The following is a 12,895-nucleotide window of genomic DNA, read 5'->3' on the forward strand; positions in this document are numbered from 1 at the left end:
ACTCAACACTTGGATTTGGAGGGGGACATAATTTAGTCCACAGCAACTTCTCTCTGGGCTGCAACATTATTTGTTGCTCTTTTAGAAAGAACCCAGACTGTGTACAATAAATCCTACAGAAGTCACTGGATATGGGTTGAGGGCTGAGAGAGCAGCTCCAGGAGCTAAGGACTCATTTAGAGAGTCAGGTCCAGGTCTCAGGCCCTTGGATGGGCTGGTGTTGCCTCCCTACCCTGAGGAGCCTGCCTTCTGATGCTGCCCCTCTGTAAATGCCCAGTATAAGCTAATGAAATAACGACATGAAGTATCATCCCTCAAAGTACCATTAAACCTACGAGAGAAGGAGGGAGGGAAGGAGAGAGAGAGAGAGAAAGAGAAAAAGAGACAGAGAAAGAGAGGTTGCAGCACCTTCTGGCAATTTTAGCTTCAGGAGGAAGGGGAAGCTCCCCACAGTCCTGGGTCAAGTTATGGGATTTTTGTACCCAGTAGAAAGAAGCAGCATCTTTTCCTGCCTTTGTCTGCTCTTGGGCGGGGCTGGGGAGGAAGAAAGAGATATCCATGAGGAGGGCTCTCACTGAAATGAAGGAGTCCGGGCCTCTGGATCTGAAGTTGTCATCACATAGCTGTGTGACCTCAAGCAATTGCCCATCCCCTCTTTGGACCTCACTCTCCTTGTTGCCCCTTTGAGTGTGACCAGAGGGAAACAAAGGCAGGAATACCAACTTGGGGTGTCCTCAGATGTCCCAGCCCACCTCTGCCTGTGCAGGTCATGAGTCTGTGGCTTCTGAGAATGAAAACCTGTCTCTTTCCAGAAATATCACCTTCATTCACCTGGGGAACTTTGAGGATGGGCTTAATCATCGCAGCTATTTCCGTGGCAATATTCTAGGACCTGCTTCTATTCCACATTATAAATACCTCTTAGCACTGTGCATGTGTCACAGTTCCATCCCAGCTACCACCTTAGCCATATTTGGGCATCTGTGAATTACAAATGAATTTAATCCTAATCTCTTGTAAGCACAATAACCTCAAATTTCTGTCCTCCAAAGTTTCCCATTCTGACACTAGTTTTACAGTGTGCTTTGTACCTTTCTCTCCAGTTCTCGTTTGTCATTATTGTATTCAGCATTTTGGAGGAAAGGCACACAGGGCAGGTTTTATTTATTTATTTACTAAATAAAAAAACCACTTTTATGGTTTTACTTTAATAGTATATCTAATTTACAATCATTATAAAAGTTGAAGTTGGGCCAGGGACTTAGCTCAGCAGCATAAGTGCCTGCCTTGCAAGCGTGCTATCGTGAGTTCAATTCCCAGTACAAAAAAAAAAAAAAAGTTCAAGTCATAGCAAAATAGAGAAAAGAAAGTACAATTTCCTTAAAGCCCTACCCACCAGAGATGACCACCATGAGCACTGAATTCCTTTTCCCTGGCAGTTTTCTAATATTTCACATATACAATGTCCACAGAAAACTGATCATGTTACATATATTTTTATTGCAATCATTTTTTCCTCTTCTTCTTTTGCTCTTGCCTTTATTCTTACTGGCTAACCTACCCTCAGCCCCAGCTAGATCCTTGGTCCCACCAAATCTTTAAGACACATTTTTGTAATCTTCTAATTATGTCTATTACAAAACATTTCCTTCTATCTACACCAGGGAATATTTTTTAACAATTCAAAATACTGAATTAAATATGTACCAGATGACTTGGAGAAATTCCCAGGAAGTATTGTTGAGAGAAAAAGGCAAGATACAAGCAAACACGTCTCATGTGGTGCTGTTTAGTAGAGGGAATACTGACATCCCCATTTGTCCCTGTGTAGGGGTCCAGGCAAGACTGGGTGGATGGAAGGGGCTTTGGCAGTCTGTACTCTCAGTTGTCACACAGGTTATCTGAGGTAAAGGTAGGGTGCTGAAGGAGAAAGGAGGAGAAAGAAAGAGACAGAACTGAACAAAAAGGAAAAGAAAAAGAGTGCATTTGGAGAAGTGTACAAGCATTTACATAGAGCTATGTATATTGGTGCATAAAGAAATACATGTTTAAAAAAATTTATACAAAGAATGCAAGCATGTCAACCTCCAAGAAATTCTGGTATATAATAAAAATCCAAATGCATTAAATGGGGAAGAGAGATCTCAAAACAAACCAAGGGTTTCCTGTGAAGCATCTTCAAACGGCTTGCTCTTCAGAGGCAGACAGGCTTCTGGCTCCAATCATCCTAGAAAGTGACTTTTCTCCACCAAGCCTTTGTTCCACCTTCCATGAAATGTGAGGATGATGCCAGAGCTGTTAAGGAGATTCAAAAATGCAAGGCCCTGGACTTTGGTAAGAAGCCAGATATTTTCTTATCTAGGGCTGGAAGTGTAGCTCAGGGGTGGAATATGTGTTGAGACCCTGGTTCAACGCCTGTTCCAAAGCAAAAATTGCCTAAAATGTGGCTTGATTTTTCACTATTTGATACAATTTTTCCATTGCTGCATTCCTGAAGTCACTAGCCAATGCCAGAAACACATTTTTTCTCTTTCTTTCTCTTTTTCATTTTTTAAATTTTATTTATTGTATGTATCTGTCAACCTATTAATCACGTTAGTCATAAGGAATTTGTACCTGTACCTAATACATCTTGAGTCTTCTTTTTACCTCATTCCCATTTATAGAAGTTTTGTTTCCATTTTGTCCTTCTTTTTCCTTTTCCCCTCCTTCCTTTCCACCTCCATCTCCCTTGTTCCCCTTCCCAGTTGAACATTTTCTTCCATCTTCCCAATATCTATCCTCCATAATGCTCCTTATTTATCCTTTGGGCTTCTCACACTAGAGAAACAATGCGATATTTAAACTTTTGTTTCCAATTTATTTTGCTTAACATTATGGTCCCGAGGTAGGACTGCTATTTTTAAATGTACTAGAATTTGATGTGTGAAGAAACTATAGCAATTGTTCCTTCCAAACCTAGGAAGCAAGAAGCAGAAAGACCAGTTAGGATGCCCTCAGTATTCTCCAAGCAGATGATGGTAACAACTTGAACCGGAGCAGGATAGGAAGTGAGATACTGGGTAGTTTTTCAAGTGATTTTGGATCCAGGTTGAACAGGGAGATAATGAGCTTTCTTCATAAATAGAAAATAGAGTGTGGATGACAAGAAAAGAGGCAGAAAAATGAAGGAACAACAGAAAGGATGAGATGTCACTCCACTGTAAATTTTAAAGTGGACACCAGATTCAGATTTTAAAGCCAGTAGTTCCCAGCCTCAATATCCTGGGCTGGAATCCCAGGAAAGAATTGTTTATGGATGACCAGGATCTACAGGGAAGGATGTGACCCTGAGCACCCTTCTCTCCCACTCTTCACTAGGTACTTCTTTAACTGCGACTGCCTCATCCCTCTCAAGAGGAAGAGGAAATACTTCAAGGTGTTTGAGGTTACCAAGACAACAGAGAGCTTCGCCAGCAAGATCCAGAGCTTGGTCCCCGTCAAGTACGAGGTCATTGTGACTACAGGCTATGAGCCAGGGGCAGGTACTGATGCCAATGTCTTTGTGACCATCTTTGGGGCCAATGGGGACACAGGCAAGCGGGAGCTGAAGCAGAAAATGTGCAACCTCTTCGAGCGGGGCAGCACTGACCGCTTCTTCCTGGACACACTGGAGCTAGGCGAGCTGCGCAAGGTACGACTGGAACATGATGGCAGTGGCTACTTCTCGGGCTGGCTGGTGGACAAGGTGGAGGTCACCAACACCAGCACTGGAGTGGCCACTATCTTCACCTGTGGCAGGTGGCTGGACAAGAACAGGGGGGATGGACTTACCTGGAGAGACCTCTTCCCTTCTGTGTGAGAGGCAAGGGCTTGGCCAAAGCTTCCTGCGTGCACCTTGGTGTTCAGGCAAGACTTCCTGAGACTTCCAGGGGCAGAGACCAGGGACCAGCAGTCCACTTAAGAACCTCCTGACCTTTAAGAGGCAACTACTTGTGTGGGTGATTATCTGTGGGGATTTGCTTCCAATCTGTTGAATGTATAACAATCGTAATTAGCATGTATCATACTCTGTGACTGCTCAAAAGTATCCTATTGCATTTCCTTTCCATGCAATAAGAATGGTGGCCAGGATGGATGGAAAAGTGGGGCTCCTCTCCCAGGGGAGAGAAGTGGGGAAGGAGAAGCCATCAAGATGGTATATTTTAAGCAAAATCTAATTAACACTTTTTTTTCCCAAAAAGCTGGGCTAATTATTATCAACCACACCCCACAAAGAACTCATCATAGCATCTGCTCACTGACAAATGTATGCTTTTCCCTTGAGTCAATAAATCAAGTGGCAAATGGAGAAAAGTATCAAGAGGAAGCGTTTTGGGAGATTTATGAGCCTGTGGGAAGTAGATAATTTTTCTGCCACTGTAAAGTGAACACGTGGGTAAGGAGCTGCTGGTTAGCCCTGATGCAACTGAGACAGGCACAAGGGGATGGAAGCAGCACCTGCAACAGCCCAGCCTCTACTAGTGTGAGCCAGGAGGGCTAGTTCACCCATGATGCCTGTGGCTCTCCGAGGGCAGATTTGAACTGAAAGAAGAGGGGATCAGATACAAAACAGACACGGTCTCTGCCCTCATGAAGGACACGACCTTGATGGAGAAGCATACGAAGCACATACTTGTGCATGCACAAGAATACACACACACACAAGCACATTCACATATGCACCCTCATACATGTATACACAGATGGACACGGGTATACATACTTTCCCTGGTCAACTGTCACAGACTCAGGTAAAACTCAGGCAGAGCTCAGTCTCTGACTTCTGCTTTCCTGCAGGCAGCAGGACAGCAAGAATGAGAGCCACGTGGGGAGTCTCCCTCCAGTAAGATGCCTGTTCTAGCTTCTGCAGCACAGCAGTACTACCTGGGCTCTCTACCCTAGACTGATCTGCACTTTTAGTGAGGCTCTGTGACTCTGGGGACAAGAGGCTCTCTTAGGGAACTCTTAGGGTTCTCCTGGGGAGCTAAAATGCACAGGCTCCAAGGACAGATTACTTGGCCTGTGTCCTAGCTCTGCCTCTCCGCAGCCCTGAGACCTGGGGCACATCATTTCGTTGCTGAAGGTGATGGTCCCAAACTCCTCTGCATGCCAATACATAATAGAAAGTCTAACACTTGGTGTCACAAAATCTGTTTCCAATCTATAACTCAGTGTCCAGTGCAAATAGAAAGATTAAAACATCAAATTAAAATGAGCCTCCTTCCAACCCTATGGGGAAGGAGGGCTGAGACTGTGATGTGTGTGTAAACGAGGTGAATATGGATATGTATGTGCAAGTGCATGAACATGTGTACACTAAGTGTGTGAGTCAGCCTCACCTCTCCCCCCTGCCTTGTCCTACTCCTCTGTCCCCCTACCTGCCTCCCAGTTTCTGACTCCCGTAGGGCAGGTCCAGAGGTGAAAAATGAGGAGTCTTCCAATTCCATGTGTCACTACAGTTATGATAACTGACAGAATCTTTTGGCACAGAAACAACGGAAATGAGATCATGCCAAGTACTGGGAGTACATAATATTTCGCACAGGTGAAACTTTGTGGAGATGGGGAAGTTAGCTTAATGGGCCTGCAAGTGAAGGGAATCAGCTTTGACTGAGAGTGAGTGACCAAGGTGCTCAAAGAACAGAGAGCTTTTATTGATTTCCTGGGGAGTAGTTGGCGAATGTCCAATACTTTTCATTGGCCAGTGGAAGCATCCTAAAAGAAATTTCCTCTTGTGACCACTAGGTGATCATGGGCACCACGTCCTAGGAATTTCTGGGTTAGACTTACAGTTGGTACCATCATCCTGTGTGAGTAAAAACTTTAGGAGCCTGGACTGGCACAAGGCACAAGGATGAGGGCAGAAAAGATAGGTGAGAGAAAGAAAAGGAAGCATCCACCAGCTCGAACAGGCAGTAGGCCAAATTATCCCTGTAGTTTGGACATAACATTTTTCAAATGATCAATATGTGTATGTATGAAATCTATAGCATTTGACCCAAGAGCTAAGACAGCAAAAGGGACAGACATAAACATAGATAGAGATGCCATCTTAGTCACTTGTCATATCTCTGTAGGTTCAAATGAAGGATCAGTGTTTTTAGCAAAAGTGGCCTTCCAGTCCCCCAAAAGAAATCTAGGCAACTAAGCATTAGTGGTGTTGTCTATGGCAAACTTAGTAGGAAATGTAAAATGTGTTACACAGCTGTGTGATCTCCAAAATTAGTGATTTTTAAGTTAACTGAGGCAACTGAAGCTAGAGGTTTTATCCAGGACTTTTTTTTCTCAGTAACAATTCCATCATCTTGTGCAAACATTTTCTTTTAGTACTTTTATCAAGATGTCACAATGAGTCTGTTGAAAAAGCACAAAACTAGAGAAGCAACGTGCCATGTTAGCAAGGGTAATAGCTGCATCCAGAGTTTGTTTTGCTGTCCTTGCCTTTTGCCCACCACAGTGGTCCCTAATGGTTCCATTTGATGTCTTTCTTTCTGGACTTGGTAGGCATTTGGACTTTGGGTCATGAGCATTTCCAGGGATTTGGGCCTCCATGCTAACTTCATGGTTAGGCTCCAGGATGCTCTACAAAAGGTCCTGGCATCCTTGCTCTGATAAACTTTGGGCATCCGGGCCTCTCATCTCTCTGCCCTCAGTTGCCAGCCCATCTCTCATCTTTCTGGTTTCTCCAGATGCAATGGGCCACTGTGTCAGCTCAGGTGGATCCACGTGTTCTCCAGACAGCCCTACTAAACCCCTGTCACTCCCCTTGGGTAAAAGAGCAGCTAACAGCCCCCTGACAGTTTTCTTCCTCATATCCACTGCTCCACCCACCCTCTCATGCCTCATTACAACCAGGAGAAGGTTGCTCAGCTCAGAGTGCAAACCAATTTTCTGCCATGTCTCTTTGGCCAAACCTGCACAGTGGTCTCACTGCAGAATGTGGCATCTGTTGTCTCTTGATTTAACCAAAAGTAGTACAGGAAGAGCCCCAAATTCTTTTCCTGCCCCAGTGGATTTCTGGGCAGGTGTTTCTGGGCAGAGTACTATGTGCCTTTAGTCAGTTTTCTTGCCATCCCTGCCTGCTCTGGCTTCTCTGTTTTCCTCACAGAGTTTTTCAGGATCTGTTAGAGCTATTACTGTGAAAGCTTCATTAAAAATTGTTTTGCTCCGCTCTGGTTCGCTGTCATTGCTAGAGATAGTAATGACTTTGGCATCTTCCCTGCTTCCATCACCCATGGGGCCCCTTCCACCTTCCATTCCCCTACCTGAGTCTCTAGATTGCTGCAACTTGGGCCACCTCTGTCTTGGGCTAGTTGTTCACAGCTCCAAGCCCAGTACTCTGTGCTCCAACAATGATATAGACACACTCCTCAGCTAGGACTGTACCCTCTGCTGGAACTCTCCACCCCTCCATTCCACTAGGCCCTGTGCTTCACATGTTTTTATGTTTCAGTTCAAAGGTCTCTACTTGTTGCCAGGAAGTTTCCCTTATCACTCTCACCAAGACAGGAGCCTCTCGCTGTGCACTTCTAGGAGAGGTGTGTTGGGACTGAGTGCCTGTCCAACAGGATCTTTAAGAAGGGCTAGGTCTGATTCATCTTTGTAACTCCAACATTTACCACGGTCCCAGTATATAGGACATGTATGAAACGTATATGCATTGGAGGATGGATGGATGGAGGGAGGGGGAAGGGAGGTTGGATGGGTTGGAGGGTGGATGGGTGGATGGACGGGGAGGTGGTTGGATAGTTGGGTGGTGAGTAGATGAGAGGGTAGGTGGATGGGTGTAGACAGATGAGTCTATTTCAGGATTTGGAATACCTTTTCTGATGAGATTCATTACAGCTCAAGGTTGTGGTGTCACCAAATCTCAACATCTCTGTTTAGAATACTTTTAAGAGTTAACTTTTTTTGATACCTGAGCTATTTTCCAAGAATTCCTTCCTAGCCAGTCTGGGTCATTTCTCCAGAGGCCTATTGCCTAAACTTCTAGCAGCCTATCTCTCCTTTAATGGAATTTCCAAATTCATGAACCCCAGATTTCAAATTCTTTTTGAGTTGTGTATGTTATATAATTAGCTTGAGCTTACTCTTGGGTGCATGGATGAGACTATTCAGGATTCCTCAGGAAATATCTCTACATTCTCAGGGAATAAAAAAGGGTAACACTAATAGTCCTGATCCAACACAGAGCCATTCACTAGAAGTCACTCCTTGTCATTTATCTATTCAATAAATATTTATTGAGCATCTGCCTCGCCAAGCAATGCCGAGCATACAGAGGCAAGCAAAAGAGATAAAAATCCTGGCCTCATGGAATTTATATTCCAACTGTAGGAAACAGAGTAAATAAATAAGCTTTATGGTATGTTTGATAGAAATCTGCAACCCAGAAATTGAAGTTGGGAAAAGACATAGATGGGAGTAGGGAGGTGGTGGCAACTGTAAGTCAAGTGGTGGAAAGTTGACATTGAGTAAATAAACCTCTAAAGGACAGGATATGATGCTGTGCTGACAGCTGAGAGAATAACACCCCAGGCAAAGAGAAGAGCAAAGGTAAGCCAGGAACACTGGGTGAAGTCCAAAGTCAGGGTGGCAGAAGCAGAATAAGCTAGAAAGAGCCAACAGGAAAAGTCAGAACAGCGACAAGTTCTGTAGGACCTCGGAGACCCTTGAAAGTCTCTGCCTTGTACTCTGAAAGACATGGAAAGTTATTGGAGCTTCGGGCAGAGAATGGCATCCTCTAACTTTCTTCTCACCTGGATCACTCAGGCTGCTCCACTGAAAACAGAGTACAGGGCAGCATCTGGGATAGAGACTAAAAGACTACAGCAATGGTCTAAGCAAGAGATGAGGGTGGCTCAGAACAGCGTGGTGGTAGTGAAAGTAGCTCAAAGTGGTCAGATTCTGGGTCTGTTTTGAAGACAGAGCCAGAGGACTTGCTGAGGAATTAAATATGAGATCAAGAAAGGAGCTGGCGGTATTATTAAAATGCTTTAGCTATGCGCTTGGAAAGAGAGAGTTGTCATTTCTTGAAATTGAAAAGACTATGGGGGAAGCATGAGTTTGGGGCTTGCTGGCTTTTGTTTTGTAGATAAGGAGCAAGTAGAAGCTTACCGTGAGCTGTCTCTTAGACAGAGAAGTAGGCAGGCAGTTGAATACAAGCCCCACATCCAGGGGACTGGTGGAGCATCTATGATGACGTACTTGGGTGAGGGGATTCTCCCAATTTCCCCCACTTTCCTGAGCACCTCTGGATACCCATAGAATAGCTCCAAGGGCCAAGGACCATGACTCAGAATTGTAGGGAAGCAGTGTAGGGTAAGAGTTGAGGGTTCTGGAGTATGGGTTCAAATCTTATCCTTTCTTCCTAGCTGTGTAACCTTGAGCAAGTCATGGATCCTCCCTGTTCCTCCTGAAAACTAAAGATAATCCCAGTAATGGAGGGTTCTTGTAAAACTAACTAGGACAGTTCATGCAACCAGCTTGACATGGTGCCTGGTGGCTGGAAAGGGATTAGGAGGTGTTAATTGTAGTTGTCCTCGGTTCCAGCCCTGTCCCTTACTGTCAGTGACTAAATACTCTTCAGGTTTCTTCCTTCTTTGTTCTGCTATGGCTCCTACAAGGACAGGGCCTTAAGGCTGAGCCTTTCACTTTTTGGAATCTATTGAAAGTACTCCATCCCTGTAGAGGGAGAGGTTGCCAGGCAGTTGCTGAAACAACTTCAGTCTCAGGAGTAAACAGTGAATCCGCTCTGGCAGGGCTGAATTATAGAGATAGTAATGACTTTGGCATCTTCACTGCTTCCATTTCCCTGGAAGTCCCTCTGCCCCCCTCCACCTGGACCTCGTCTTTTCCGATGCCTCCCGCCCTCCCAGTGCTCTTAGCTTTTGCCCTACCTCCTGCCCTTAGCCAAACTCTTCCCAGCCCAAGGAGCCAGCTCTTTCTAGTAACGGATGAGGCTAAAAATGTCCCTTTAGGGCATCATGGAAATGTCCTTAATCATAGTTCTGAGGAACTGCACTGCAATCCCAAGAGAAGAAACCTTCCAGCTTGGTCCAAGATGCTGGCTCAGTGGCAAACTAGGCTGCCAGCAGATGTGGATGAGACCTTCAGGTTTTTCTTCAGTTCCCCCCAGGTTCCGCACAGTCTCAAGTGCGCCCCACAGAGCTGAGTGCTTTGATCACATTCCCTAGCCTCCTGCAGAACTGCCCCACTCTGTCCTAAAGCCATAGCCTCAATCAGGCAGTGTGGAAAACAGTGTTGTTGAGCCTGTGGCCAAATCTCCCAACCCCATTAGGGCCTATGCAAAAAGTGTCTTTGAGGGATTCTGGACAAGCTTCCCTGAGTATCAGGAGGCACATGCTGGGTTCTCAGGGCACAGGCAAAGACTTTCATGCACCTGCAGTATGCAGCCCCTTATTACCCAGTTTCCTGACCCTAGCCCCCTGCCCTGTCTCCCTTGGAGCTCTCTAGACATTCCCTCTTCTGCATATGGGTCACCTAACTAGGATGGGGGTGGGGGGAGACAGAGATCTAGTTGCCCACTAGCCTTGGCCCACTCCCCTCTCCTGTTCACAGCTCCTTGGTTCTCCTTTGGAGATTTCTGGTGCCTCTGCTTCTCAGGAAGCTGTCTCCACATTAGCTCCACGAGCCCTGAGGGTGGTCGGTTTTCTTCTCTCTGCTAATTGCTTTCATCTCATTCCCCTTCTTTCATCTTGCAATACTTTGTTGGCAGCTCTTGTCTCCCAGGCTCAGTGGATTTAAGTGTTATTTTTTTTTTTGTGGTCCTTTAAGTGAAGCTTCCAGAACAAATGAATTTAATCTTTGAATTTAAATGATGCTATCTCTAATATTTATTTTCTACATTATGGCTTTAGATAAACAAGTATATAATTATAAATATGGGTGAAACCTCTCCATAACCTGAAATTTAAAACCTGAAACTTTTTGAGCACTGAAATTCCACAATCCGACCTCCTGTGATGGGTCACTGTCAAAGAGCAAGTACGCTATAAAACAAATACTATATAAAACCCTGAAGGGTTGTGTGTGTGCAGTGTATAAGAAACACAAATGAATTTTGTGTTTGGGCTCACATTCCACCCCAGAGATGATCTATATATGCAAACATTCCAAAATCTGAAATCTGAAACACTTCTGGCCCCAAGTATTTTGGATAAGGGTTACTTAGCCTGTATGCATCTAATTGTACTTAATATTTCATAATAAATTACCTCAAACTCTTAGAACCACAAATTTAGAAACATATAAATAAAAGCATGTCCTAATATAGCTGGTTTCACAGACCAGAGGATAGTTTTCTCAGTTTTGGTTTCATAAAGCCAGAGGCACCCACCTCTGCTGATAGAAATACACAGGACACAGAACTAAGCCTTTTCTGTGCAGAAGATGACCCATGCAGTCCATGCTTCCTGCTGTCTGGGAGCAGGAACACAGAGCCACAGGTAACACAGGGCCAGAGCTGAGTTTCACCAGGCTGTCTGGTGCCCCCCAAACTTGCAGGGTTCCAGATTGCAGTCTGCATGCAGCACTGGGGGAGGAGGAAGGGGAGGAGCATGGTGGTAGGATGGGGCATGGGGAGAAGGACCCGGGGTCTTGGAGAACACATCATCTGTCAGGTTCCATCCCCACCATTTTAAAGGATGCACCTGCTCGTTTGGCCTGAAGATCTCTTTTGCTAGGGGTGCTGGGCCCACTGGGCAAGTTTATTGCTAAGTTCACTGCTCAAGGCCAACAGTTCTCTTTCTCATGCTGAGGCTGAATGTGAAGGAGAGGACAGGAGAAAATGGCTTACAAGTCCTCTGGGAAGAGAGTAGGAAAGGACTGATCATCTGTGCTGCATTTTGATTTCACCTCGCTGCTGTACAAGAGCTGGCTGCGGCCCCCATTCCTGCTCTCTGTTTTGGGGAGGGAAACCATAAGAAGCTCCAGTCTCACCCCATCTGTCACTGGGGTAGGCTTTGTTTTTCAATAATTCTCTCCCCTGGGCAAGCCAGTAATCAAGGATGGGACTTAGGTTTGGCAAGGTTAAGCTCCGGGTGCAAAACTGAAGGGGATGCCCAACCTTGGACTCGGCAAGTCTGAGAATAAGTCCTTAAATCCTGCACTCAGGACACCTTGCCCATCTCATGACAGAAAGACTCTTGTATCTGCAGCCCCCACAGACCTCTGTGCCTACCTGCCCTAACCCTGAGGATGGGGCCCAACAATCAGCCTTGGTGAGAGTGAACTACCCCCTTTCCTGGGGAAACCCCCCCCAGCCCCTCTCACTTCAATGGCCCCTGATGCTACATGGTCTCAAGTATTCCTGGCTGCTCTGTGACAGGCAGATGTGTTGGAATCTTATTTCTCGTCTGACCAATCTCCTCCTCAGTGCTCAGGGTGGAGGAAACAAAGATGAGCCTTTTTTTCTCCAGCACTTCCTTCATGGCCTACAGTCCCAGCAAGAGGTGCCAACCCCCACCCCACTCCCAACCCCTGGGTATTGACAGTTCCCACTGTGAGAAAGTTCTTCCTTATAAGGACAGCTGCTTGTGTGACAAACTCCATCTTTCCTCACCTGATTTAGAAACAAGTCTGTGCTAAAGACTATTTGGAGAGAACCATAATTGTATTGCTTTTGAGTAACTGCTAACAAAGTATTTCCACATATATATCCCTGGGGGTCTACTTTAAAGAAAAGGTAGGATTCCATCGCAATTAACACAAGCTATTTACATACAAACTGTTGCACAAAGCCTAAAAACACTTTCACTTTTAAGGAGGCTAAACAAAAAAAATATTCCAATCTTGCTTTCTTAGATCTTAACTTGAATAAATGTTTTTATCTACGACTTTAATAAGAATAAAC

At 45.1% G+C, this 12,895-nt stretch overlaps 1 protein-coding gene across 2 annotated transcripts in view; it reads left to right on the forward strand.

Annotated features, from left to right (window-relative positions):
* Positions 1-4,974, forward strand: part of Loxhd1 (lipoxygenase homology PLAT domains 1) — a 165,234-nt gene extending 160,260 nt beyond the window's left edge. For both annotated transcript variants that reach the window (XM_063231735.1, XM_003474065.4), the window contains one exon: positions 3,361-4,974. In XM_063231735.1, coding sequence (XP_063087805.1) covers positions 3,361-3,841 — 481 coding nt within the window. In that variant the 3' untranslated portion in view covers positions 3,842-4,974. The remainder of the gene's footprint in view (positions 1-3,360) is intronic.
* Positions 4,975-12,895: the final 7,921 nt, after the last annotated feature.

This window comes from Cavia porcellus, unplaced genomic scaffold, assembly GCF_034190915.1.
Source record: "Cavia porcellus strain 051 isolate PalLab524CR breed Dunkin Hartley unplaced genomic scaffold, mCavPor4.1 scaffold_20, whole genome shotgun sequence".
Classification (NCBI taxonomy): domain Eukaryota; kingdom Metazoa; phylum Chordata; class Mammalia; order Rodentia; family Caviidae; genus Cavia; species Cavia porcellus.